The sequence below is a fragment of the Barbus barbus genome, assembly GCF_936440315.1.
Source record: "Barbus barbus genome assembly, chromosome: 41".
NCBI lineage: Eukaryota > Metazoa > Chordata > Actinopteri > Cypriniformes > Cyprinidae > Barbus > Barbus barbus.
In genome coordinates this window covers 5,156,143-5,180,943 of record NC_136719.1, presented here as the reverse complement: position 1 = coordinate 5,180,943, position 24,801 = coordinate 5,156,143, and the positions used below count along the sequence as shown (strand labels likewise).

At 38.8% G+C, this 24,801-nt stretch overlaps 1 protein-coding gene across 9 annotated transcripts in view; it reads left to right on the top strand.

Moving 5' to 3' along the window:
* Positions 1-24,801, top strand: part of LOC306860417 (ankyrin repeat and SAM domain-containing protein 1A-like) — a gene marked incomplete at its 3' end in the record, with an annotated part of 108,767 nt that overhangs the window by 37,658 nt on the left and 46,308 nt on the right. For all 9 annotated transcript variants that reach the window (XM_079402126.1, XM_079402129.1, XM_079402131.1 and 6 more), the window contains 10 exons: positions 2,076-2,372; positions 4,142-4,217; positions 4,302-4,403; positions 4,490-4,576; positions 6,237-6,409; positions 6,981-7,028; positions 8,340-8,460; positions 9,990-10,033; positions 10,666-10,765; positions 23,556-24,052. In XM_079402126.1, the coding sequence (XP_079258252.1) occupies positions 2,076-2,372; positions 4,142-4,217; positions 4,302-4,403; positions 4,490-4,576; positions 6,237-6,409; positions 6,981-7,028; positions 8,340-8,460; positions 9,990-10,033; positions 10,666-10,765; positions 23,556-24,052 (1,545 nt within the window). The remainder of the gene's footprint in view (positions 1-2,075; positions 2,373-4,141; positions 4,218-4,301; positions 4,404-4,489; positions 4,577-6,236; positions 6,410-6,980; positions 7,029-8,339; positions 8,461-9,989; positions 10,034-10,665; positions 10,766-23,555; positions 24,053-24,801) is intronic.

Genomic DNA, 24,801 nt, shown 5'->3' with positions numbered 1-24,801 from the left:
AAGTTGCTGACACACAGCTCGTTCTCTTGAGAAAAGCTCTGCGGTCTGGAATACAGCTTGAGAGGGATGGGGTGTGTGGGGTTGAGCTTCATCAGATGTGAGGTGACTCCAGGTGTTTCCTCAGGGCTCTCTGAATCTGTTGTGTTTGTGTTATTGGAGATCTCTGTGCTCAAGCTCACAGTCGCTCTAAAGATGTGAGAGCCGATATTACGGGATCTGATTCTAGTGTGTGTGTGTGTTGTGGTTTTCCTTTTTTCAGTGTGAAGAATAAAGGGCTTGCTGTGTTTTGGTTTTCTCGTGTGTGAGGGGAAACGGCAGGTGTAGTTTTGTTCTCCCTCTGTGTCCCTTTGGCGCTCTCTCTCTCTCTCTCTCCCTCTCCCTCTCTCTCTCTCTCTCTCTCTCTCTCTCTCTCTCTCTCTCTCTCTCTCTCCCTCTCTCCCTCTCTCCCTCTCTCCCTCTCTCCCTCTCTCCCTCTCTCCCTCTCTCCCTCTCTCCCTCTCTCCCTCTCTCCCTCTCTCCCTCCCTCTCTCTCTCTCTCTCTCTCTCTCTCTCTCTCTCTCTCTCTCTCTCTCTCCCTCTCCCTCTCTCCCTCTCCCTCAAAGTCATGATAAAAAATGTATAATAAAATAAAAAAATATTATTTAGTTCTGGGGTGTGGTCACCAAACCAGCAACGTCACTCATTTTCATTCACGCCCCCATCTCTGTCCACACACACACTCACTCAGAGTGGTGGAGTGTGATGTGGTTTGTGCCAGCTGCCGGCAGCCCAGAGGCCTTCACAACCTCTTCCTCTGTGCATCAGGCATCTGCCGCTGTTCCTACTGCTACCACACACACACACACACAGATCTCTGAGAGGACATTCACATTCATCCAATCAAATAGCATGAAATCATTCCCCTAGTGTGTACCATCAGAGCTCAAGTCAGAGTGTTTTAGAGCTGCAGGGTGTTTAGTGTGTAACTCCAGATTTATACACTAAAGATTTCTCTAATTCAGTTAACAAACAAAGCAAATATAAGAGCGCCCTCTAGTGGTCAGTTTCAACACTGTTCCTAACAGTAAATTTGGTCAGTGTCAAGTTAGATGCTTTGCTAATCGTGCTAGATGTTCAGTACAGTGAGCCATTTTGTTTAATTGTCTTTAATTTAAGCATCATATTTCAGTCGACATTATCTGGCAGGGACACAATAAACTGATCAAAAGTGACAAATCTTTTGTAACGTTATAAAAGTTTTACTATTTCAAATAAACGTCATTCATTTCAACTTTGTATCACAGCATCTGTTTTCAACACCGGAAATAACACGTATATTAGAGCGGTTTCTGAAGGATCATGTGACACTGAAGACTGGAGCTGAAAATTCAGCTTTGCCTTACAGGAATAAATTGCATTTTAAAATATATTTGCATAAAAAACATCTTATTTTAATAATATTTCACAGTATTACTGTTTAACACAAGGTCTTGGTGAGCAGAAAAGATTTTCAAAGATATCAAAAGATCATGCCGGCACAAAACCTTTGAGCCATTCTTAATGTATGAATATAAAAAAAATAAAATAATTCCCCAAGCATAAACATTTAACAAAAATAAGTCTGATGGGTTATAAATAGTATATTTACATGCAGTGTTCAAAATCCAAATGCAAACACTGATTTGTATGACTGCAGATGTTGTCCCGTTGTCTGCATGCGGTCAAGCTTGCATGCTCTTCTCTGCTCTGTGTGTCTTTCTCCATAAAATCGTTGGATGAATAAGGGTGTCAGTGTTTTGTGTAAATTCATAAATTCAGTCAGGTGTTTGGCTGCTGTGGTTTGTCCCAAAAGTTATGAATCTTCCACTATTCTGCTCTGTTTTTTGATTCATTCTCCAAAAAGCCAGCTTCATTGCCAAGCTATGCCAAAGAGTCACATAGTTTATGACCTACTGGAGTCTTCCTCTGTTTCATCAATGAACTTTGCCGCTTGGAAATCATGCTGAGTTTTTGATCTTTTAGGCACGGGTACTGAAGTAATCAACCTTTCTGTCCATCAACCTCTCCCTCTCCTGTCCTCATCCTTCTCTCCGCAGAACAACGACAACGAGACGCCGCTGCACTGTGCGGCTCAGTACGGACACACGCAGGTGGTGCAGCTGCTGCTGGAGGAGCTGACCGACCCCACCATGCGCAACAACAAGTTTGAGACGCCGCTCGACCTGGCTGCACTCTACGGCCGGCTGGAGGTGGTCAAACTTCTGCTCCGCGCTCATCCCAACCTGCTCAGCTCCAACACCAAGAAACACACCCCTCTCCACCTGGCCTCCCGCAACGGACACCTGCCCGTGGTGGAGGTGCTGCTGGCCGCCGGCGTGGATATCAACTACCAGGTGAGGAAGGGCAGATCTGAGCGGGATCGGGGTCTGTGCTGAGCTTTCCACACACAGCTTATGCCAATCTCACATTCAGGCCTAAACAGGAATCGAGCAACGATTCACATTCAAGCACTCAAGACGTTTTGGGACGAAACTGCATAGTAGTTCTATACTTACTGTACTGCATTATGTGCATTTTCTGTATGCAGGGACGAACTGAATTTCCGGTAACACTTTATTTTAAGGTGTCATAATACAGAGTAATAACCTAATTAAGTACTTAGTAGTAGCTGTTGTACTTACATGATTCTAAATGTACTTACCATGTAACGAAGTTATGGAACAGCCTGTAATTACAGTTTGTAATTATATAGATGTAATAGACAGCTACTGTTACACACATGTAACAGACCGAGTCTAGGTAACTAGGTAATTACTCTGTATTATGGACACCTTAAAATAGTGTTACTGAATTTTCTTGTCAAACTGCCATTTTTTTTTACATAAAATTTGATTAAAACGGCATATATTTGTTTTTAAGATAATAATATTGTGGTTATTGTGCAGTGTTCCATTCTGAACATTAGGTGCGTCTAAAAATTGCGTAACAACGCACTGCTCTGATGCTTTGTAGTATAAAAAAAGACAAAGTGCACTTTAAATACCTGAATGATGCACTTAAATAACCGAAAAAAACAAGTGTTGAATGTTGAACACTCTCAACTGTCGCAGGTTTAATTGTGTAGCGAAGGAGGAGGGGCTATCAGATATTGTTTATGAATGACAAATTAACCTTATATAATTCATACACTACATAGTTGAGTAGTGTATACGTTTATAGTGTGTAGTGCGTTATTTGGGACGCAGTTATAGTCTTGGTTTCAAGTTTTTGTCATTATGTTGGTTAGCTCCGCCCCCAGCAAAATCTCATTGGTTAAAGATTCTGCTACACATATTTTAATCATCCAGTGTGTTCTGATTTGCTGTAATTGTTGCACTGCGTTTTCACATACGAGAAGTAATGTGTAGTACTTAATATCATTGTGTAAATGTAGTATTTGTTTATAATGTCAATGGCCCTTTTTTTGCCCCCCCTGTTTGATTTAGCAAAACATTGATTCAGATTTTTGAATGTTTTGAGAAAAGTCTGTTATGTTCAGCAAAGGCTGCATTTATTTGATCAAAAATGGATGATGAATAGAAAATTTGAAAGCACAGCATTTATTTAAAATAGAAATCTTTTGTAACATTAAAAGTCTTTACTGTCACTTTTGATCAACGTAATGCATCCCTGCTCAATAAAAGCATTAGTTTCTTTTAAAAAGCCATGGCTATCAAAATGGGTTTAAATACGGTCAGTGCAGGTGGTTTGATCTCACCGTTCTCACTCAGTTTCTCGCCGTGATTTAAAGTAACTGCTCTTTAGCACGTTGCCAGATCACTCCCGTCTCTACCTGAGAAACCTGCTCACACGCTTAACAGTAACAACCTGCCATCTGTCTCTCACTCGGTACGTCCTCAGAGCAGCGACCCACATTGACATAGTCTGGTTTGTCTGCTAACATGCTGAGAAAGCTGGTGCAGTGTGATAATAAGTTTGTCTGGTCTGTTTCTCATCTCTGTTGGGTTCTGATATGCCACATCGGACTCAGTCGCCGCCAACTGACCTAAAACACAACATACAAGATATTCCAACCTTCACAACTTGTGTCTAAAATGGGATCTCTTTTGGGGTCTCTGTTTGCGCCTGTGTATCTTACGATGAATGTTTTATTTGTTAACAGACAGAGAAAGGCAGTGCCCTTCATGAAGCAGCTCTATTTGGAAAGACAGAAGTAGTACAAAAACTACTCAACGCAGGTAAAAATAAACTCAAATCCACAAATTACAAATGGTTTGAATACTGAAATTGTACCCAGGACGCTGTGTGTGAATGTTTTTCAGGTATTAATGTGAATATCGTGGACTGTAAGAATCTAACAGCGCTGGACACTGTTAGAGACATGCCCTCTCAAAAGAGCCGACAGATCGCCGCACTCATACAGGGTACGTCTGGACCTGATATCACAACAACTCCGAGTTGTTTTCTCCTCAGGTCATCGTTTTCACGCTTGTCCTCTCTCTCTCTAAAGCTCATATGAGCGGCCGTCCGTCAGACACGAGCCTCCCTCCTCCACCAGTGCCTCCACCTCAAGAGAGCCTGAGCCCCAAGAGAAAAGGTCAGAAGCACTCGAAAACCTCTACTCGATGAAACATGTCCACACTTAAAATATTAGGAGCATTTTAAAGCTGTGAAAGCATTGAAATGCACCTTAAGAATTGAGTAAATGTAAGTACAAAATTCAAGTACATGTGAATGATAACATTTAGTATCATTTATAAATAAAACTGAGTACATTGTAAAACCCAATGCGTTAGGGGAACTCAAATCTGAGGCACAGTATCAGATTTTAAAACAAGCATTATTTAGGAGAAATATTCACTTATTTGAATCCACTAACAAGAACACGGCTAACTATTAGCTAGCAATAATGCACATACATGCAGACTATTGCTGCAGTTGCATGCACAAAATTATTGCTTTTACAATAAAGCATTGATTTATAGTCTTAATGTCTCTTGGCCCAATCTCAATGTAACCGCAGACTTCTTAAGTTGTTAAAGATGAGGGATATGGATTTAAAATGAGTAATAAATGTAGTTCTTGAATTTTATAAGTATAGTTTCTCCATTATAAAATATCCTGATTGAAATTTAACTTAATATTCATCTTTTAATCATATTTGCAAATGTCTTGACTCCACAGCCAACAGAGCAATTTTGTCTTTACTGTTCCAATACGTACGTGTGTGTGTGTGTGTGTGTGTGTGTGTGTGTGTGTGTGTGTACAGTGCCCTCCAAAAGTATTGGAAGTATTGGAACAGTAAGGCCAATTCCTTTATTTTTGCTGTAGACTGTAAACATTTGGGTTTAACATCAAAAGATGAATATGAGATGAGAGATTAACATTTCAGCTTTTATTTACAGGTATTTTCATCTGGATCTGATACACAACTTAGAAGATAGCACCTTTTGTTTGAACCCACCCATTTTTCATTTTACCAAAAGTATGGAGGGCACTGTACACACACACATATACGCATACTGTGTGTGTAAAAATATATCTAAATATAACACACATTAACAAATGTTAAAAATATCATTTGTTAGTCAAATACTAATTGCTTTTCATAAAATAAACTAAACTTAAGACGGAATGAATTATTGGATTTGTAAGCATTTATGTTGGTATGGAGATTTTTCATAGTAGATTCTAGCGTTTCATTATTGTGATATTTGCAAAGTCTCTGAATGAAGTCTGATTTGTTTAAAAATGTGCATTATACTTTTACTGTTGCTGCAATATCTATGCATATAAAATGTGATGAATGCAACTGAAGTAATAATTATTTAGAAGATTTTAATCTTTCTTTTCTCTTATTTGATTGGACTGCTATGAGTTAAGTTGGTTTTGCACAAAATTGCATAGAAAATTTTAAATGGCTGTATATTTTTGTGAGATTTCTGGCCACTGAATTAAACATGCAGTGTAGTGAGATCATGTGACTTTTGTAGAAATAGCAAATTCCAACATGCAGAAAGTGTTTGAGACCAACTAGTGACGTGTTCTGATTCCATTCTGCCTTTTTCTCAACTATACTTTCTTGTCACCCTCCAAAATATGTGTGTGTGTGTGTGTATATATATAGTAAATAGCTTTTCTTTTTATGTCTAGCAGGCCAGATGTGAGAGGAAATGTAATCAAACGGCTGCTGCTCGTGGTATCCGTATGCCAGATGTTCTGCAGATGTTGTAATGCGTACGTCTGTGTTTTGACAGGAGAAATGGAGCAGCAGGTCAGTGAGCTCATATCCGGTTTGGCTCCGACCCCTGTGGAAGAGAGTCCGTATGAAGCTCTGTTTGAGGCGTCCTCGTGTGTCTCTCTGGACAGCCTGGCCAGCGGAAAGTCATCGGACAGAGACTCCGGACGACCGGACAGCGAAGCCGGGAAGGTGTGTGTGAGAGATGTATTTAGTTCTTAAAACATTTGTTGGCTGAAAGCAACCAATTACAGGGGACGAGTAGTTATTTTTTTTAGCTCTTTGACATTATTCTTTCAATTTGGTTTCAGAAATATGTTGTTGTTGTTATCTTGCAAATGGGGCAGTTCTGATTTGGAAATGTAATTTATTAAATCTATTTATCTGTTTATAAAATCATAGTTTTGACTGGATAAGCCTCTTCCCAAAGCCTTCATAAAATATAAATAAACACATTCTATATTAATGAAAAGCTAATGTATTTCTTGGCAACAATAAACATCCAGTTAATGAATTATATTGCTTGGCAGAAATTATGAATTAATTATAAAGTTATAATTAATAATGCATTTAAACTATTTATTGAACTTTGCTGTACTTAAATCTTTACCTAAAGCAGTTCTTTGATAAAGCTTTCTTTGAAATCTGAAGATTTGGTGTAGTACAGTTTCCTCCATTAGATGGAGACTTTGCGTAGTGATTTCTTTGAGCGTTTCTTTCAAAAAATACGTTTGATAGTGAATTAGTTAAATTTTTCTTACAGAAAGAGCGACATCCTCCACAGAATCAGGACGAGGATCTCAGCTCTGAGGTAAAATCCCCGTTTAGAGATCCATTGTTTGATTCTTATTTTACTAAAATCAAATTAAGTCTGGAATCCTTAGTAAACACCTCTGGAGGAACAGCCCAGTGTTTCCATGAAGCAGATGTGATTTACCCCAGCATCTGTCTCTGTTTTCAATTTATTTAATATTTCTCTACAAATTTTCTGTCATCTGTTCAGATACGAACAAGGAATGTTCATCTTTCAGTATTACTTCATTCAGAATATCTTGTTTGTTTTATTTTTCCCTTAGAAAAATGTTCTATGGAGGTATCATGGTGGTAATACCATGGTATTTTGCTACATGTGACCCTGGACCACAAAACCAGTCACGAGGGTCCATTTTTCAAAATTGAGATTCATACATTATCTGAAAGCTGAATAAATAGGTTTCTATTGATGTATGGTTTGTTAGGAGTTATTTGGCCGAGATACAACTATTAGAAAATCTGAGGGGGGAAAAAAAATCACCCTTCTTAGAAATGCATATTACTAATCAAAAATTAAGCTTTGATATATTTATGGTAGGAAATTTACTAAATATCTTCATGGAACATGATCTTTACTTAATATAATGATTTTTGGCATAAAAGAAACATTTAATAATTTTGACCCACACAATGTATTTTTGGCTATTGCTACAAATATATCTCAGCGATTTTAAAAGGTTTTGTGGTCCAGGGTCACTTATAGTGAACGATTATCATGATATTTCCAGTACCTGGTATCTCAATGTACCTCAACCTTTTTTGTTAGTGTTTCTTATTATCTCTATTTCTATATGATACAAGTGTTGTGACTGTGTAATGAGTAGACATTGATTTGCAGCAGCGCACATGCTAGAGAGCAGAACAATGAATATTGCGACGAGAGGCTGTTGAATCTTTCCGCTCGCTGACTGCTGTTTCCACACGTCTACCCAAATCAAAAAGCATCCTCATTAATATTAATGCTGTGGATCTCTGCAACACACAGCAAACCTTCTGTCTGAAAGACTTGGGAGCCCATGACCAATACTAAAACACTCCGGCTCTGTCTCTGCGGCTGGATACAGAGATTCACAACTTCTGAACCACTCAGAACTGAAGTATTAGGCCATTCATGCAGTGTCAGCAAAACATCACTCATTGGACCGTGTCATATAAATATCAGCCATTCAGACTTAATACTGTTATCCACTGGTATTAAAACGGTCATCGGTTTCATTGTACTGCTGCTCGTAAAGTGGTAGGGACTGTGAAATAAGTGACTGGTTTTTATATCAGCGTTTTCTACATCACTGAGTCTCTCTCTCTGTAGGCGGTTTACACCAACAGCAGTGTGGATGAACGCGCCGAGCCTCTGGAAGAGGAAGACCACACATATGAACTCTTAGTCACCGCACAGACCAAAATCCCCAACAACACACAAAGCAAAACAGGTACACGCTCATTTTCCATTGGTGTCCTCTTGTTCTGAGACCGCTCATAAAGTTGCCTCACTGCTTTGTTTGTTAAACATGAGCTAATTCACATATGTGTCATCAAGTAAAATAACTACCACATTATATTATGCTAGAACATTTGTTTTTGTGAATTGTGGGGACATTCCATAGGCGTAATGGTTTTTATATACTGTATTCTATCGGCCTACACCAGGGATCCTCAAATCTGGCCCACGAGATCAGTTTAGCTGTAACCCTAATCAAACACACCTGAGCATGCTAATCAATGACCGTTTCTCAATATGCGTACTTGTCTGTACTTGTGTTCTTGTGGACTTGTGAAACGTCATCAGTCGCTGCCCAAGTACTGTTCCAATTCAAAGTTCACATCTAGCCAAGTCCAGTTCAAATCCCTGGATGTGTTCTTGATCCGCCCCTTTTACCGAGGATGCATCGAGAGGTGACTTGTGCGGACTTGATACGGGCCATAACCCAGAATTCAGTTCGTCCTCCCGTCCTCGAGAGTTCGTTCTTCTGAGTCGAACTTGGCAAGTCCAAACTCGAAAGGACGGAAGTCCAGACTCTGCGAACTTGGTATTGAGAAACGGCTAATGTCTTCAGGATCATTAAAAAATCACAGACAGTTGAGTTTGATCAGGGTTGGAGCTAAACTCTGCAGTGGATTGGCCCTCCAGGGTAAGATTTGAGGAACCCTGCCCTACACCAACCCACTCGGTCCTGGAGGGCCAGTGTCCTGCAGACTTTATCTTGCCTCAACACACCTGACTTGAAGCTTCAATTATACAAGGAAAGACCTTGATGCTGCTTCAGGTGTGTTTGATTGGGGTTGGAGCTAAACTGTGCAGGACACCGGCCCTCCAGGAACAAGTTTGGTGACCCCTGAAACTTTCAGCTTTTTTACTTTCTCAATAAAACTCATACTATATGATTTAAAAGCCTTTTGAAATATGGGGACATGGGGCAATGTCCTCATAAGTCACCTTCTCCTTGTAATACCTATGTCTTACCCATGTCATTATACAAATTTGTGTCCTCATATGTCACGAAAACACACACATAACGTGTATATATTTATGTGTGTATGTATATCTGCAGTAATAGTACATAAATAAACTAATATATTGTTAGTTGACATCTTAAAAGTGAAGGAAATCAGTATGTCATGAATTGTCAGGTCACACTTTATTTTAAGGTCCAATTCTCACTATTAACAAACCATTACCTATGTCTTTTGCCTCAGTAAACTCATAATTTGCTGCTTATTAATAGTTAGTAAGGTAGTTGCTAAGTTTAGATATGGGCAGGATTAGAGATGTAGAATATAGTCTTGCAGAATGTGTTTTAGAAGTACAGCCAATATGTTAATAATGCATGCTAATTAATAGTGAGAATTGTTCCCTATACTTAGTGTTACCAATTGTCATAAATTATCCCATAATTTTCTGTATTTTAAATTTAGTTTATTGATGCATCTTTCTATTGAATAACTAAGTCTTTATCTCCAGATGTGGACGTCTCAGCCAAGTGTTCCAACAGTGTCCTACCTCAGGTGAGAATATTGATCATTCGGCTTTGTTCCAAAACCTCACTGCCTACTACTGTACCTAGCTGCCTCACAGGTGAGTGATTGTATAGCATTTTAGGCAGCAGCACATATTGCTTCACACAAAACGCAAGATTCACAATGCAGTAGAATTTGATATTAGCATGTTGCTAAGCTAATAGCTTTTTACTCTGGAAAACAACAAAAGTACACAGCACACACACAACTGTTGGGTGAAAATGTTCAGGATTGAAAGAAATATGCTTATTTATAATCAACATTTCTCTTGTATTTCTTGTTTTTGGTTAGCTTGGCGATTTTGGATTGCCACCTTTGCAAGAGATGCATGTTTTGCTGCCTTAGAATTTGGCTAAAAAGTAGTACGTTAGGAGGTAGCATAACTGAGTTTCCGATGCTTTAAAATGCTTCCATCATAGGAAGCTCTAAGGTTTTGGAACAGAGCTTTGTTGTTCATTACTTGTTTTTTGCAGTCTCTCATCTGTCACGCTGTACGAACACTGTCTAGTGTGCAGTAGACAGTTAATTATCTCTGTATGCAGCATCTGTTTTGTGTGTGATTGTGCGTCTGACAAAAGCTAGACATTCCTTAATGCAGATATTGGTGTTATTTTTTGCAGCGAAAGACCACTGCACACGTTGACCTACGACCTTCAGGGTCCAACACAAACACTCTGCAGCCACCTGCACCTCATTTTAGCGCAGGACAGACGTCTGGAGGTGAGTGTGTGCATGTGTGAATGCTTAAGGAGCTTACTTGCTAATGACGCTGTTAAAAATTCTTTACGTTGTTATTGCCATGGTTGAATAACAATAACCATTTGAGTGACAAATACTATTTAGCAGTCAAAAATGCAAATGAAGACATCTGTTTAAGACATTTGGGCTGTCTTTAAAGGAATAGCTCTTTAAATATTATTCAGTCACCCGCATAACATTCATACAGAGCCCTTAAAGGGACATGGGGAAAAGTTGAGATGGGAGGAAAATTATATTTCAATGCTTTCGCGTTGTCTAGCAAAACCTTTTGAGTTCCCTTAGCATGTAGGTGATCGAGAAACGTTTACCTGTTAACCTCGTTCTCACTCGTTACACTTTTGCATTCCCCCAAGAAACTTTTGCGTTCACTCCTAAAACTTTTGTCATTGCTCACAAAACTTGTGCATTCACTTGAAAAACTTGTGCTTGTCAGCAAAACGTTTGCAATCATTTGCAAAATGTTATATTACGCTCTCTCAAAAACATTTGCATTTCCCTGAGAAACTAGCATTTGCTCGTTAAACTTTTGCATCCCCCAATAAACTTGTTTGCACTCTAAACTTTGTTTGCTCATAAAAGCTGTTTAATTGTTAAACTATCGAGTTCGCTTGATAAACTTTGCATTCATCCAATAAAAATTGGAGCTGCACTTGCTAAACTTTTGTTTGCTAATCTAAAATTTGCTTGTTAGGGCCCAAGCCAGTAAGGCGCAGGGCCCTATTGATTTCCTTAGGATTATTTTAATTAAAAAAAATAAAAAATTCGACTAAGGCCTTTTTGGGGGTCTTAACATATTCAAAAACTCTTGAAAATTGGCGCACACGTTAGAATCTGCTCCCATTAGGACGCCGCAGAGGCTGGGACCCGGGCATGGCACAGGGGCTCTATGGTAGAGCCCTGCGCGGGACTGTTTTCTTCATCCCGCTCCCGCCCGCGCCTGCCGAATTTCTGACCATTACCGCCCGCTCCCGCAACGTGTGTGTTACACTCCCGCCCGCACCCGCAATATGTATGTCCACTCCCGCCCGCACCCGCAAAACTCTGAGAATTTATTCCCGCACGATAATAGAGATGAATTGATTTTGTGCCTTCTCCCGTCCCGCAGGAAAAAAAAAACGTATTGTATTGCTATTATTAAAGAGATTCATGTTTGTTCCTTTCCCTGACCTGCATGTATTCTGACGCACTGGTAGGGAAGATGAATATAGCCTGGGCTATCGGGGACATCTAAAACGCTTAGGCTACCGCGCGTTTCTTTAGACTTCAAGTACTTTGATTTTGTTGACAATGACATCATGTCGCTAGGTTACCTCCCGATCCCGCAGTGTTTTTTTTTTAGCCGCCCATTCCCGCCCGCAGCAAAGTTCAAACCGCCCGCTCCCGCGAGATTTGCGTTGGGTCCCGCGGGACCCGGCGGGTCCCAATCCCAATGCAGCCCTCTACTCTATGGCGCCTGAACTGAAATATTACATGGTCCTAAGTATTCAGATCCGACTCTCTAACCATTAGGCCACGACTTCCCCCTTGGAGCTAAACTTTACTCCAGGACCCCTACTCTAAATTAGTACTGTTGTCCACCAAGAAAATTTTGTTGTCATTTGGATTGATCAAGTTCTCAAGAAATTTGCCACCTGCAGTCTATACAGACCTTCCTGACATCTTCCTGTCAAATTACGAGCTGATCATATTTTCATGCATGGCCCATGTTGATTAATTGACGTAAATGATCCTGCTCTATTTTAAGGTTTAATGTAAGCAAAACTTTTGCTCATGGAAATCAGGTCATTCAGATCGTTTTTTTTATTTGTGTCACCAAACTGGCCACATATATTGTTATCATCAAGCCGGACAACTTTCTAATTTACACTCATTAGCTATGACCAACAGGAAGTCGGCTATTTTTCTTTGGATGTCAATTTTTGGAAATATCAGGCTGTAAATTAATTAATACTCCTCTAAGAAGAAACAAGTAGTTAACACCAAACTTCGTCAACATGATGGCAATATACTGAAGATTCTAAATTGCGAACGGATTTAGAATATCTTGAACGGTGTAGCGATGGTGATTTACTGAATTAACAGTAAAAAAGATAGCTTTTCTTTTTTTCTTTTTTTTTTTAGATTTTCCTGTATCTTTAAAGTGCAGCTTCCAAACATTTAAAAAAATAATTACATGCATAGAAAAGGTCATTCTTAGGAAATATGATTAATTTCATGAATACGCAATGCAGTATGGATAGCAGAAAATGAAAAACTATCAGACATGTGATGTCACTCTGTGTTGAGTGTCAGGGTGAGGAGGTGGGTGAGAGAGAGAGAGACTTTTAAACATCTCTTTAATCACTAGAAAAAAAAAATCAATCAGTATTTTATTTATATATATATATATATATATATATATATATATATATTTTCATTACCACAAAACAAAAATCCTTGAACCAGTTCATTTGTAGGGCACTGACAATATAATTGTATATAATTCTTAATTACAACATAAAAACACCTAAAGATGCACCTGCTCTTATACATTTTTGTGGTGCAAATAATAATTTGACACTAATTTGATAATGCTTATGAAATGCTTATGAATCATTAAAGGTTTTAGTAACACTTTATAATAAGGTCTCATTTGTTAACATTAGGGAATGCATTCACTAACATGAACTAACAATGAACAATATATTTTTACTTTATTTATTTGTGTTAGTAAAAATTGTTCATGTCAGTTCATGGAAAAGTAAATCGTTAAAAGCTTTGGTAACGCTATAATAATGTTGCGTTTGTTAACATTAGTAAATGCATTAACTAACATGAACTACCAATGAAAAACTATATTTTCACAGCATTTATTAATGTTTGTTAATGTTAGTTAATCAAAATGTTCGTTAATTCACAGTGCATTAACTAATGTTAACTGATAAAACTTACAATTTTAATAACGCTTAAGTTTTGAATATTAACTAACATTTAATAATTGCTATATAATTATTGTTCATGTTAATTAATATAGTTTGTTAATATCTGAAACTGTACTGTAAAGTGTTAAAGTTATATTGTTCTGTGTGTGTGTTTCACAGTATTGATGGTTTGGATTAACCCTTTAATTGCTGTATCTCTTAAAACCAGTTTTAAAACAGAAAAACAGTTTTCCTGATGTCATCGGGGTGGCGTTTGCACTGATGGGTTGGGCCCGCCATCGCTGCTTGCAGCTATATTTAAACTTTTGTATTCCTAGGCTAAACATTTGCATTTGATTATTAAACCTTTGTTTTTGCAGACTAAACTTTTGCGTTCTCTTGCAAAACTTTGTGTTCCTCATTAAAATAATAAGAGGAGGGAGAAAAAAGTGTATATTTCAATATAGTTAATTGCTTTTAACCTTTTCCTACTATGTCATAATTTTTCATTGCTATATACCTTTTTTAAATTCTAACAAATGTTTGCACCGTTCCTTTCCATGCAAGTTCCAAAGATTAAGCTAAAAACAACAACAACGACGACAAAAAAAACTCAAGTACCACAAAAGTTGTCCAAATGTTCATTTTTGGGTGAACTATTTCAAAATATCTGCATTTGTTTTGGAGCAAGAATATTGGTAGGATGATAATGCAAAAGTGGACACATTTGTTATGTCCCTGTGCATTTGTCTAGTGCTTTTGTCCCGATTTGTCTCGGTGTCCTTCCCTGATCCTCCTAAAGTCATCGCTCAGAAATCCTTGCTTAACTTAGAACAATGTTTACTCTGTGTAACACGACTCTAGTTAGCATTACCAAGAGAAGGCCGTCCCGACTCGGTTGCTTGCTACTCTAAAGGTGAGCCTTCTGAAGAAAAGATGAAAACAGACACATAAAGCCATTACAAAATGTACAAAATGTTTTAATATGGTTGCATTTTCATAATGTTGAGTGTGATAAACGTCAGTGTAATTTATATAAACGCCCCACACTCTCCTCGTGTTTCAAAACAAACAGCAGAAACGTCTCTCCTCGTCTCCTTGCCCTTCTCGTCCCTCACCAAGCTTCATAGACCTCAGCTGCCACCTCCACAGCTGTGCTGCGCTCAGCACCTGTCAATTACGCTGCAGGAAATCGGCCTGTAGACACACACTAGCACACACCCAAATAACAGGGCGTGAGCTCGTCATATTTCTCATGTCAGGGTCTCCCAGCCAGCGCCATGCGTTGATGTATTGAAAACGTGAAGGAGGGTCTGACCTTAGTGCTTTGGAGATGAAAGCTTCACCCTAAGTGCAAAATCATGTTGTGTGTTTTAGACGTCCCTTCCCTCTTTTAATAAACGCTGCTCACTGTTGGCACGCGCTTAGAAAGCTCTTAGCACTTAGCCGAGGAGATCACAACAGCTGAATGATGAAGTCAGCCCTGTTACTCTAGAACATTCTGAGGGGTGACATTACTTCAGTTCATCAGATGTCAGCACTACTCAAGTGCGCTTTGCTGTGTTCGAAATGGAAAAACTAGCATGCAACTTAATCAGTACAACACTGTATGCACACTGTATTGTGGAAGTGAAATAGACATTCCTAGTAATAGTAGCTATTCACGTCACGCAACTTCAAGGTATGACGGGTGCATTTCCAACGCAAAGGCTCATCTAGATTTTTCAAGACAGATTGCCAAAATGGCATACACAGTCAAGAGCCCGCTGAGAACAAAAAAACAATTGGTTTACAGTTCTTAGCTGGTTTAGACTGGCTTAGCTGTGGACACAGGCTGGTTTGTTTTGGCTGCCCCTCTAAAACCAGCCTACAGACCAACTGACCGGACTGAAAAACGAGCTCAGGCTTGTTCAAGACCCTGTCGGGCTAGTTTTTTTGGTGTGTTCCACACGTCGGTGTGTTATCAACGTTTGGTGTGTTATCTACGTAACTGATATTCAAAATGGTAAGCAAGCGCTGCTTTTACTTTTCAGATATCTGCGTTTATCTCATACATCCTTGTTTCCATTAAATGACGAATATATACTATTGATAGCTGCTGAAATAGACCGTTAATTCCTCTCACGCAGAAAGCACATGTTAGTTTGCAGTCGGTTGTAGTCGGTGTGCTGTGTGTTATATTGCAGCTTTTTGGTCCAGATGCTGCCAACGCGAGGTGACAACACCATCGGCTTTCATCGCTGCTAGTTCTTTGAAATCGGCTTGGTGAGTCCCAGTCTTAAGAAGATCTTGACTGGTTCAAAATGGTTTTCCAGCCTTATTAGTTGAAATTACCCCAAACCCATCTAAAACCAGCCAACAGACCAGTCTGACCAAGATAGGAGACAAATTAAAGGGTTAGTTCACTCAAAAATGAAAATTCTGCCATTGATTGAATGATTACTCACCCTCATGTCGTTCCAAATCTGTAAGTCCTTCGTTCATCTTCAGAACACAAATTAAGATATTTTTGATGAAATCTGAGAGCTTTTTGACCCTCCATAGAGTGACATTAGTGGTTCAATTTTATGAAGCTATACGAGAATAATTTTTGTGCGCAAAGAAAACTAAAATAATGACTTATTAAGACCATCTATTATACACATCGTGCTATGAATTTGTAAGAATGTTACAGTATCGCATTGTTGACTTTGTAACATGCTAAATTAAAACTCACTAATTCACTAAGTGTTGTAGCCTTGTGCGCTATTTGTGCGGCATGTACACAAGTAACCATATTGTCTTTTCTCCTATTTAAAGGGTTTTAAATCAGTGTAATTTTAGTATGTGGTCACATTTACCAGTGCTTGGCAAAAATGTGCAATTTTATTCAGTTAATTCAATAGAAATCTGTATATTCGGGAGTTTCACATGAGGGCAAAAAAGTTCCCAATGCAGATTTCGCTCATGTTAAATTGGGTCATACAAATTCACCACGATAATAGTGAACCTCTGTTAACTTTTTTTGAAAGTGACTTCTGTGTGAGCAGTGCTTCATACATCACTACAATATTGACAGTGTACAATTTTTGTATAAATATATTCTGAGATTTCACGAATGTGACCACACATTAAGACATTGCATAGACGGAAGAATTCAAGGTGCTAGGTTTAGAAACAGAGCCTATGGTGTTTTTTGGCTTGGAACATGCTCACACTGCTTTTATTTCATTGAACATTGAATGATTTAACCAGTGCATGCTTGTAGTTACTGGAAACGGACATGTTGTTTAAGTAAACACCTGACTTTCTCTTGGAGAAATGCAGGCTAAAGCCTTTGGTTTGAATGGAGAACAGCACTGACTTCATCTTCTCCAGAGGGCCTTGTTGATTTAAATTGACGTCACAGGTTAGGCTACGGGTCACAAACGCAAACACAGACTCGACTCCTGAGCTGCCTGTGTATGTTTTTAGGTGCGTCACTTACATGAGGAAAGTGATTGGACTCATGGTTCTGTATGTTCCTCCAGCGCATACGTCAGTGCCTCATGGAGTGGGCGGTTTATTCAGTCCCAATGCCTTGGAAAACTTGAGAGATGAAGTTCTCAGGAGAGAGTCGCTGCATTGTAGTTTATCGTAAACCAAATATTAGAGCCGAGTTGAGTTCACTTGAACAGAAACTCGCATTGCCACAAAGGTCCCAATGCTCTGATTTTGCTTCAAGATCCAAATTTTGCTTTGGACTTAAAAGTGTGACCCAAAAGTTTGTCTTGGTCATATTTTTTTCCTCCTTATGTAGTTTTGTGCACTCTTCTCAAGGATGGGAGCTCTTTCAGGTAATTACTGTGAAAGTGGGGCAAAATATTAACGTTTTCACCATTTCTCCATTCATTTTGACGGAAGGTGGACATTGTTTAACTGTTGACATGCTTATAGCTAGCTATCTAAATAAAAATAAATCCATTTTATTGACACCGACATCTGAAAGTAACGGTGTCGCCTCCTTGAGGTTTGTTACCGCCTCAGTAATGCTAGATTGTACTATGTACAATTTTACAGGTGCTTGCAATGTGTTTGTGTACTTGCAAACAGAATGTTTCTGGCCTTAGGTTCTGGCATGGCTGACTTGGTTTTCTTGTCACCACACGTGACACCGGATATCTCTGGTATGGTGGCTGATTGCCCAGCCGCCTGGCTCGTATCACGGACCTGGGGTTGGATTTATCTCTTGGTCTGTATGTGTGTGTTTGCCAGAGGAGATGTTTCAGGCAAGTGCAGTGCATATACAGAAGAGAACCGAACCAGGCGAGTGTTTTTCACTTGTCGCATTTGCAAATATACACTTGGAGTGTTTGTCCTTGTAGTTCCTTCAACATTCTTGCCAGAAGCCATCCTTGCAAGAGCACACATGAAACAGACTTGAATGTGGGCCAACAAGTTGCAATTGCACAGTCCCACTGTACATGCTTGCGTTTCTCTAGCGATAGTAAACGCCAGTCCTAAAGGGGGAGATAGAGTTTCCTAAATCTCTGTCTAGCTGCAAAATCACATATGGTCTTAGTAGCTCCTACACTTAATGAAGAACTTTGTGCTTTTAAAAAAGCATGCTCTAAATAGGATGAATATGACTAGTATATAGGACATAATACATCTGCCATGTTGTCATTAACTGCGATTCCATTACCCTTAAAATTGTGCAAATTGAAGTTGCGAATTGAAAATATGGCCAATGGAAACACATCAATTAAGCAAAAACTTTAAGCAAAATTAAGCAAAAAGTTTTTACGGTTACATGAAGTGGTTTTTCCAGCAGTTAGAAAGAAAAAAAAAAGGAATATTTTGCAAAACTGCAATGGAAACATTTACCATTCACATTTACAGGTCACCTGGCATACGTAAAAATCACATGATCATTTTTTAATGTACTATAACCTCCAAGAAACACTTCATGCCACTTTCAGTACATTGCCATTTTCACTTTCATCGCCTACTGTTCACTTTCAGAAAAAATGTGAAAAAAAAAAAATAATTTTAGGGGTGCAACAGCTTGTCACTGGGGCAGTACCCTCGCCAGTAGCGACACCTTTGTAACTTATTTATACTACCTTAATGCTACATATTACTATTCTAAGGTGCTAGTATGCACCCTTTAGTCCTATATACATATATACATGCATACACACACACACACACAGTGCCCTCCAAAAGTATTGGAACAGTAAGGCCAATTCCCTTATTTTTGCTGTAGACTGTAAACATTTGGGTTTGACATCAAAAGGTGAATATGAGATGAGAGCTTAACATTTCAGCTTTTATTTACAGGTATTTTCATCTGGATCTGATACACAACTTAGAAGATAGCACCTTTTGTTTGAACCCACCCATTTTTCATTTTACCAAAAGTATTGTAACATGTGACTGACCGGTGTGTTTTGTTGCCCTGGTGTGTCCTATTAATGGATTATTCAAACAATAAATAGCACTGAATGTCTGCGCTCAGTTTCAGATCCGTGCAGACTGCATTTATAGTTAGTTATACGTGTAACCAACATGAAAACCAGAGAGGTGTCTATGGGTGAAAAACGAGCAATTGTGAAGCTGAGAGAAGATGAAAAATCAATCAAACCATTGCACAAACTCTGGCAATAGCAAGTACAACCATTTGGAATCTCCTGAGGAAGAAAGAAACCACTGGTGTACTAAGTAACACACCTCAAACGGGTAGATCAAGGAAACATCTGCAGTTGATGACAGAAACATTGTGACAGCTGTAAAGAGAGACCCTAAAACAACTGTTAGTGACATCAGCAACAACCTCCAGAGGGCAGGAGTGAAGGTATCATGATCTACTGTTCGCAGAAGACTTCATGAACAAAAGTACAGAGGCTACACCAGAAGATGCAAACCACTCATTAGCAAGAAGAATACGAGACGAGCCTCAAATATTCTGGGACAAGGTTTTATGGACTGATTTTATGGACCAAAGTAATGGAAAGGCTAAAGTTTGGAGAAAGAAAGGATCTGCTCATGATCCCAAACATACAAGCTCATCTGAAACACAGTGTACACAGGTGTACATTATAGTACACATTACACAAGTAATGTAATGGCTTGGGCTTTCGTCGCTTCTTCTGGGACAGGCTCATTAATCTGCATTAATGATGTAACGTGATGGCAACAGCAAAATTAACTCAGAAGTCTACAGAAATGTTTTGTCTGACAATTTACAGAAAGCAACCAAACTGATTGGGAGATCCTTCATCATGCAGCAAGATAATGACCCGAAACATAGTGCCAAAACAACAAAGGAGTGCATCAGGGGCAAGAAGTGGAAGGTTTTAGACTGGCCAGGTCCATCTCCACACTTAAACCCTGTAGAGTATGCATTTTACCTGCTAAAGAAGAGACTGAAGGGAGTAACCCCCCAAAACTGAAAGAGGCTGCGGTGAAAACCTGGAAAAGCATCACAAAAGAAGAATGCAAAAGTTTGGTGATGTCAACGGGTCACAGGCTTGATGCAGTTATTGAAAGCAAAGGATTTGCAACTAAATATTAAGTCTTTTTCACTTTAATCTGTTTCAATTTGATCTGTTCCAATACTTTTGGTAACATGAAAAATGGGTGGGTTCAAACAAAAAATCTTCTAAGTTGTGTATCGTATCAGATCCAGATGAAAATACCTGTAAATAAAAGCTGAAATGTTAATCTCTCATCTCATATTCATCCTTTGATGTCAAACCCAAATGTTTCCAGTCTACAGCAAAAATAAAGGAATTGGCCTTACTTTTCCAATACTTTTGGAGGGCACTGTGTGTGTATATATATGTATGTGTGTGTGTGTGTGTGTGTGTGTGTGTGTGTATGTGGACATACATACATGCATGCATACATACATACATACATACATACATACATATATATATATATATATATATATATATATATATATATACATATATATACATACATATATATATATATATATATATATATATATATATATATATATATATATATATATATATATACATATACATATACATACATACAGGTCCTTTTCAAAAAATTAGCATATTGTGATAAAGTTCATTATTTTCTGTAATGTACTGATAAACATTAGACTTTCATATATTTTAGATTCATTACAACACAACTGAAGTAGTTCAAGCCTTTTATTGTTTTAATATTGATGATTTTGGCATACAGCTCATGAAAACCCAAAATTCCTATCTCAAAAAATTAGCATATTTCACAGGCTGATTGCCTCCATGCCACGCCGCATTGAAGCAGTCATTTCTGCAAAAGGATTCCCGACCAAGTATTGAGTGCATAACTGAACATAATTATTTGAAGGTTGACTTTTTTTGTATTAAAAACACTTTTCTTTTATTGGTCGGATGAAATATGCTAATTTTTTGAGATAGGAATTTTGGGTTTTCATGAGCTGTATGCCAAAATCATCAATATTAAAACAATAAAAGGCTTGAACTACTTCAGTTGTGTTGTAATGAATCTAAAATATATGAAAGTCTAATGTTTATCAGTACATTACAGAAAATAATGAACTTTATCACAATATGCTAATTTTTTGAAAAGGACCTGTGTGTGTGTGTGTGTGTATGTGTGTGTGTGTGTATATATATATATATATATATATATATATATATATATATATATATATATATATATATATATATATATATATATATATATATATATATATATATATCAGGGAGGTGCGGTCAGGGTAGGCAGTGCCTCACCAATGTTGACATTACATTTATTAATTCCAAGAGCTTTATTAATTCACCTCAAACCACATTATTAATTGCATTTATTTTATTCCAAATATTATTTTTTGTAACAAAGTTTTTCAGGAATACACATAATATACTCATTTTGCCATTGTTTGCTCCTAAAAACCATTGTTTCATGCAGGAAATTCAAGGCCATGGCCATTGAGGCAGAGGTTAGCAGTGCCTCTTTGGTCCATAGAACGTAGTTTACGTAGATTTGCGCATGCGCAATCAGTTCTCATGCTGTCTTGAATTTTGCCAGCATTGAGGCAGAGACCGAGCTTGCTTCATGTCACGTGATCCACTCGCTCTCACTCAATCCGCGTTTCCCGATACTAGCATCTAGCGGCGCCTAGCGTTGGCTGTCAACTCATGAAATTGAGTAATAAACCCAACAAAGAGGACTTTTACAACAAAGTAATTGACAGCTTTGTCCAGAGGGATAGACGTATGGACTTCGTCTACAAATAAAAGTAAGCACCCCCTTTAAAACGTAAACTATTAATTTATTTATTTTATTTTTTTAAAACCCTTATATTGGCTTGTGTGTGTTGTCTGATGGTGGGCTATAGGCCTGCTGTGCGCTGACACCAAAATGTTCTCTCTTCCATCACCTCTGCCACATTTGTACTGTATGTCTATCTGTGCGATTATGGTGCATTTCGTAAGGGTTAAAATGCTGTTTTCTAGTTCTCTTTTTTTAATCCTGGTGCGCCGTCGCCAGATGCTCATTGCGTGTCGGTGTGTGCGCCTAGCGCAGTTTGTAGGAGCGAATAAGCTGTTTTTGTACTTTAAAGCTGTACTGCTGACACAATGTTTTCTGACTGTAGCCTATTCAAATCCTGGTGCGCCGTCACCAGACCAATAGCGTGTGTGAGGCTGTCTGTGCGCGTTTGCGCATTTTGAAGGAGTGACTGCTGCTTGTCGGTTCGCTGACACCGCGCCGCTTCCCTCTCTTACTGTGTCCCGCACAAAACATTTGTTTGTTGTATAAGTCATCATAAGATAGATGTGTCCATTAATTTGATTATTAGATTTGATTGTGCATTAGCCTCACATATGACTGACTTTGCTGTATGCAGGCAGCGATGTGATGATGCCTGATATGAACTTGGGTTGCTACATTAACTGAATGAATATATGAACATATATGCCACATTGATAGGTCACAGCCTACCCATGACAAAATTTCACCGCACGTTACTGATATATATATATATATATATATATATATATATATATATATATATATATATATATACATACACACAGTGCCCTCCAAAAGTATTGGAACAGTAAGGCCAATTCCTTTATTTTTGGATATTTTATATACATTCACATTCTGTATGAACTTTTCTTCCGGCATGACGGTAGTTGTCCGAAAAGTGAGCATAGAAGATAATTTTCGCTATTGTACACTGTAGCGCCCCCTGTGGTGATGCTGAGAATGCAACTCTCTTTGAAATCAAGCTCGCATACTTAGTATGTTTCAGGTCAGAGAGAGTGTAAGAAGAGATCTGTAAGTGTGCTGTTCTGGGAGAAGGGTTTTTCATAATCACAAAGCAGGGATTTAATTTTTAAGAAACCAACGCATAACGGTGTGGCAAAGTGGTGTTTGTGAGAAAGAGAGAGCGAGTGTGTTTCTTTCACAGTCATCTCTGTGGTATCCTGTTTCAAGCTTGCCACTCATAATGAAGGGAATCCTTAGTGAGGCATAACTTCTCTGGAAGCAAGCCTTATAAAGCTGTCTGCTTGTTAGCAGTGCGACAGCGAGAGAGAGAGAGAGAGAGAAACAGGGAATAGAACAAGCAAGTCACAAACAGGTCTCTATGGAGAAAAGTCAGCTGCTCATAGCCAACGCTTGGAATTTTTTTAACACAGGCTCTTTGGAATTGGTGAGCCCAACTTTCTTTTTTTCTTTCTGCATTTTTTTTCTCTCTCCCTTTTCCAGTCATAAATAAAAAACAGATCCGTTTCAGGCACTGGACAGTAGTGGAGTGGGCGGTTTCATGTTATCTGGTCTAGCTCCACAGTCCGTCTGTAACTCTCTCACTCTCTCCTCTGTTCTCTTCACAGAGAGCTCCTCGCACGGTCCGGATATAACCGCTGCTGTTCCTGAGCAGTTCACTGGTCTGCTTCACGGTTCCTCACCGGTGGTCGACTGTCGGGAAGAAGCGTTCAGACTGCCGTCCTCTGAAGTGAAGTCCGGCGAGGCTTCCAACACTTCGACATCTGCCAGCTCCGCCCCCCTTCCCCATCCCAAATCGGCGGTCACCATGGAAACCATTCTCCAGGACACTGACCCCAAAGCTATCTACGCCACGGTCCACAAAGAACCACGGGATTCGAAACACAACTCACCGGCCCGTGATCCTCCACTGACGAGAAGGATGCCTCCGCCGGGCGATCTCAAGCTGGCTCGTAGCCTTTCGAAGTCCGATTCCGACCTGCTGGTGTCCCCACCTGGTGAGGAAGAGACAGGGTTGGGCGGTCGAAGTGAGTCAGTGTCCAACTGTAGCACCACCAAGAGAAGACTGGAAAAATCACCTTCGTTCACTTCAGAATGGGACGAGGTAAGAACTCCCCCTTGTGGCCTGGATGTACCGTTCTTCTTACATTGTACACAAATGAATAGGAATAAATCGGAATCTCGAACACCAAAAATGTTTAAATGCCATTGGCTGAAAGAGAAAACAAGCAGAAAATCCTAAATTTGTCTTTTGTTGTGTATTCTTTAGCACTTTCTTGTTGTGGCGTACTGGAGAGTTTCCATTAGACTAAAGTCAGTTTGAGGTTTATTGAAAGAGTATTATTCTATAATAATTCATTATTCGTGAAGATCATAGTTTTAGGAACATTTGTTTTGGAAAATAGGTTGGTTGACGTCAGTATTGCATTTGTGGAACTTTTAGGTTCACAGCTGTTGTTAAAATAATATTCAGTACTTCAAAAAAAAAATCAGCCTACAATATAAAATATTATACAATATTCTATTGCATTTAAAAATATCATATTATATAAAATGTTTCATTTGGGTGCATCACTGAAAGTAAATATTTAACTGCAAGAGATCAAACCTGATGCAATTCACAGAATCTGTTAGTAATGGCACAGATAATTGTTAGTAGCTTGAGTCTGTTGGAAAATTTATGAGATGCAGGAAATGAATGGTAAATGGTGACCTTTCAGTCTGTCGTTTCTCATTGCGTTGTGACTTAATGGGAAATGTGCATACAAAAGCCGGTTCATACAAACATCCTCTTTTCTAGTTTAAGATCTGATGTTGTCTGATAGGTTTTTCTGGAATTTGAAACAGGAAATC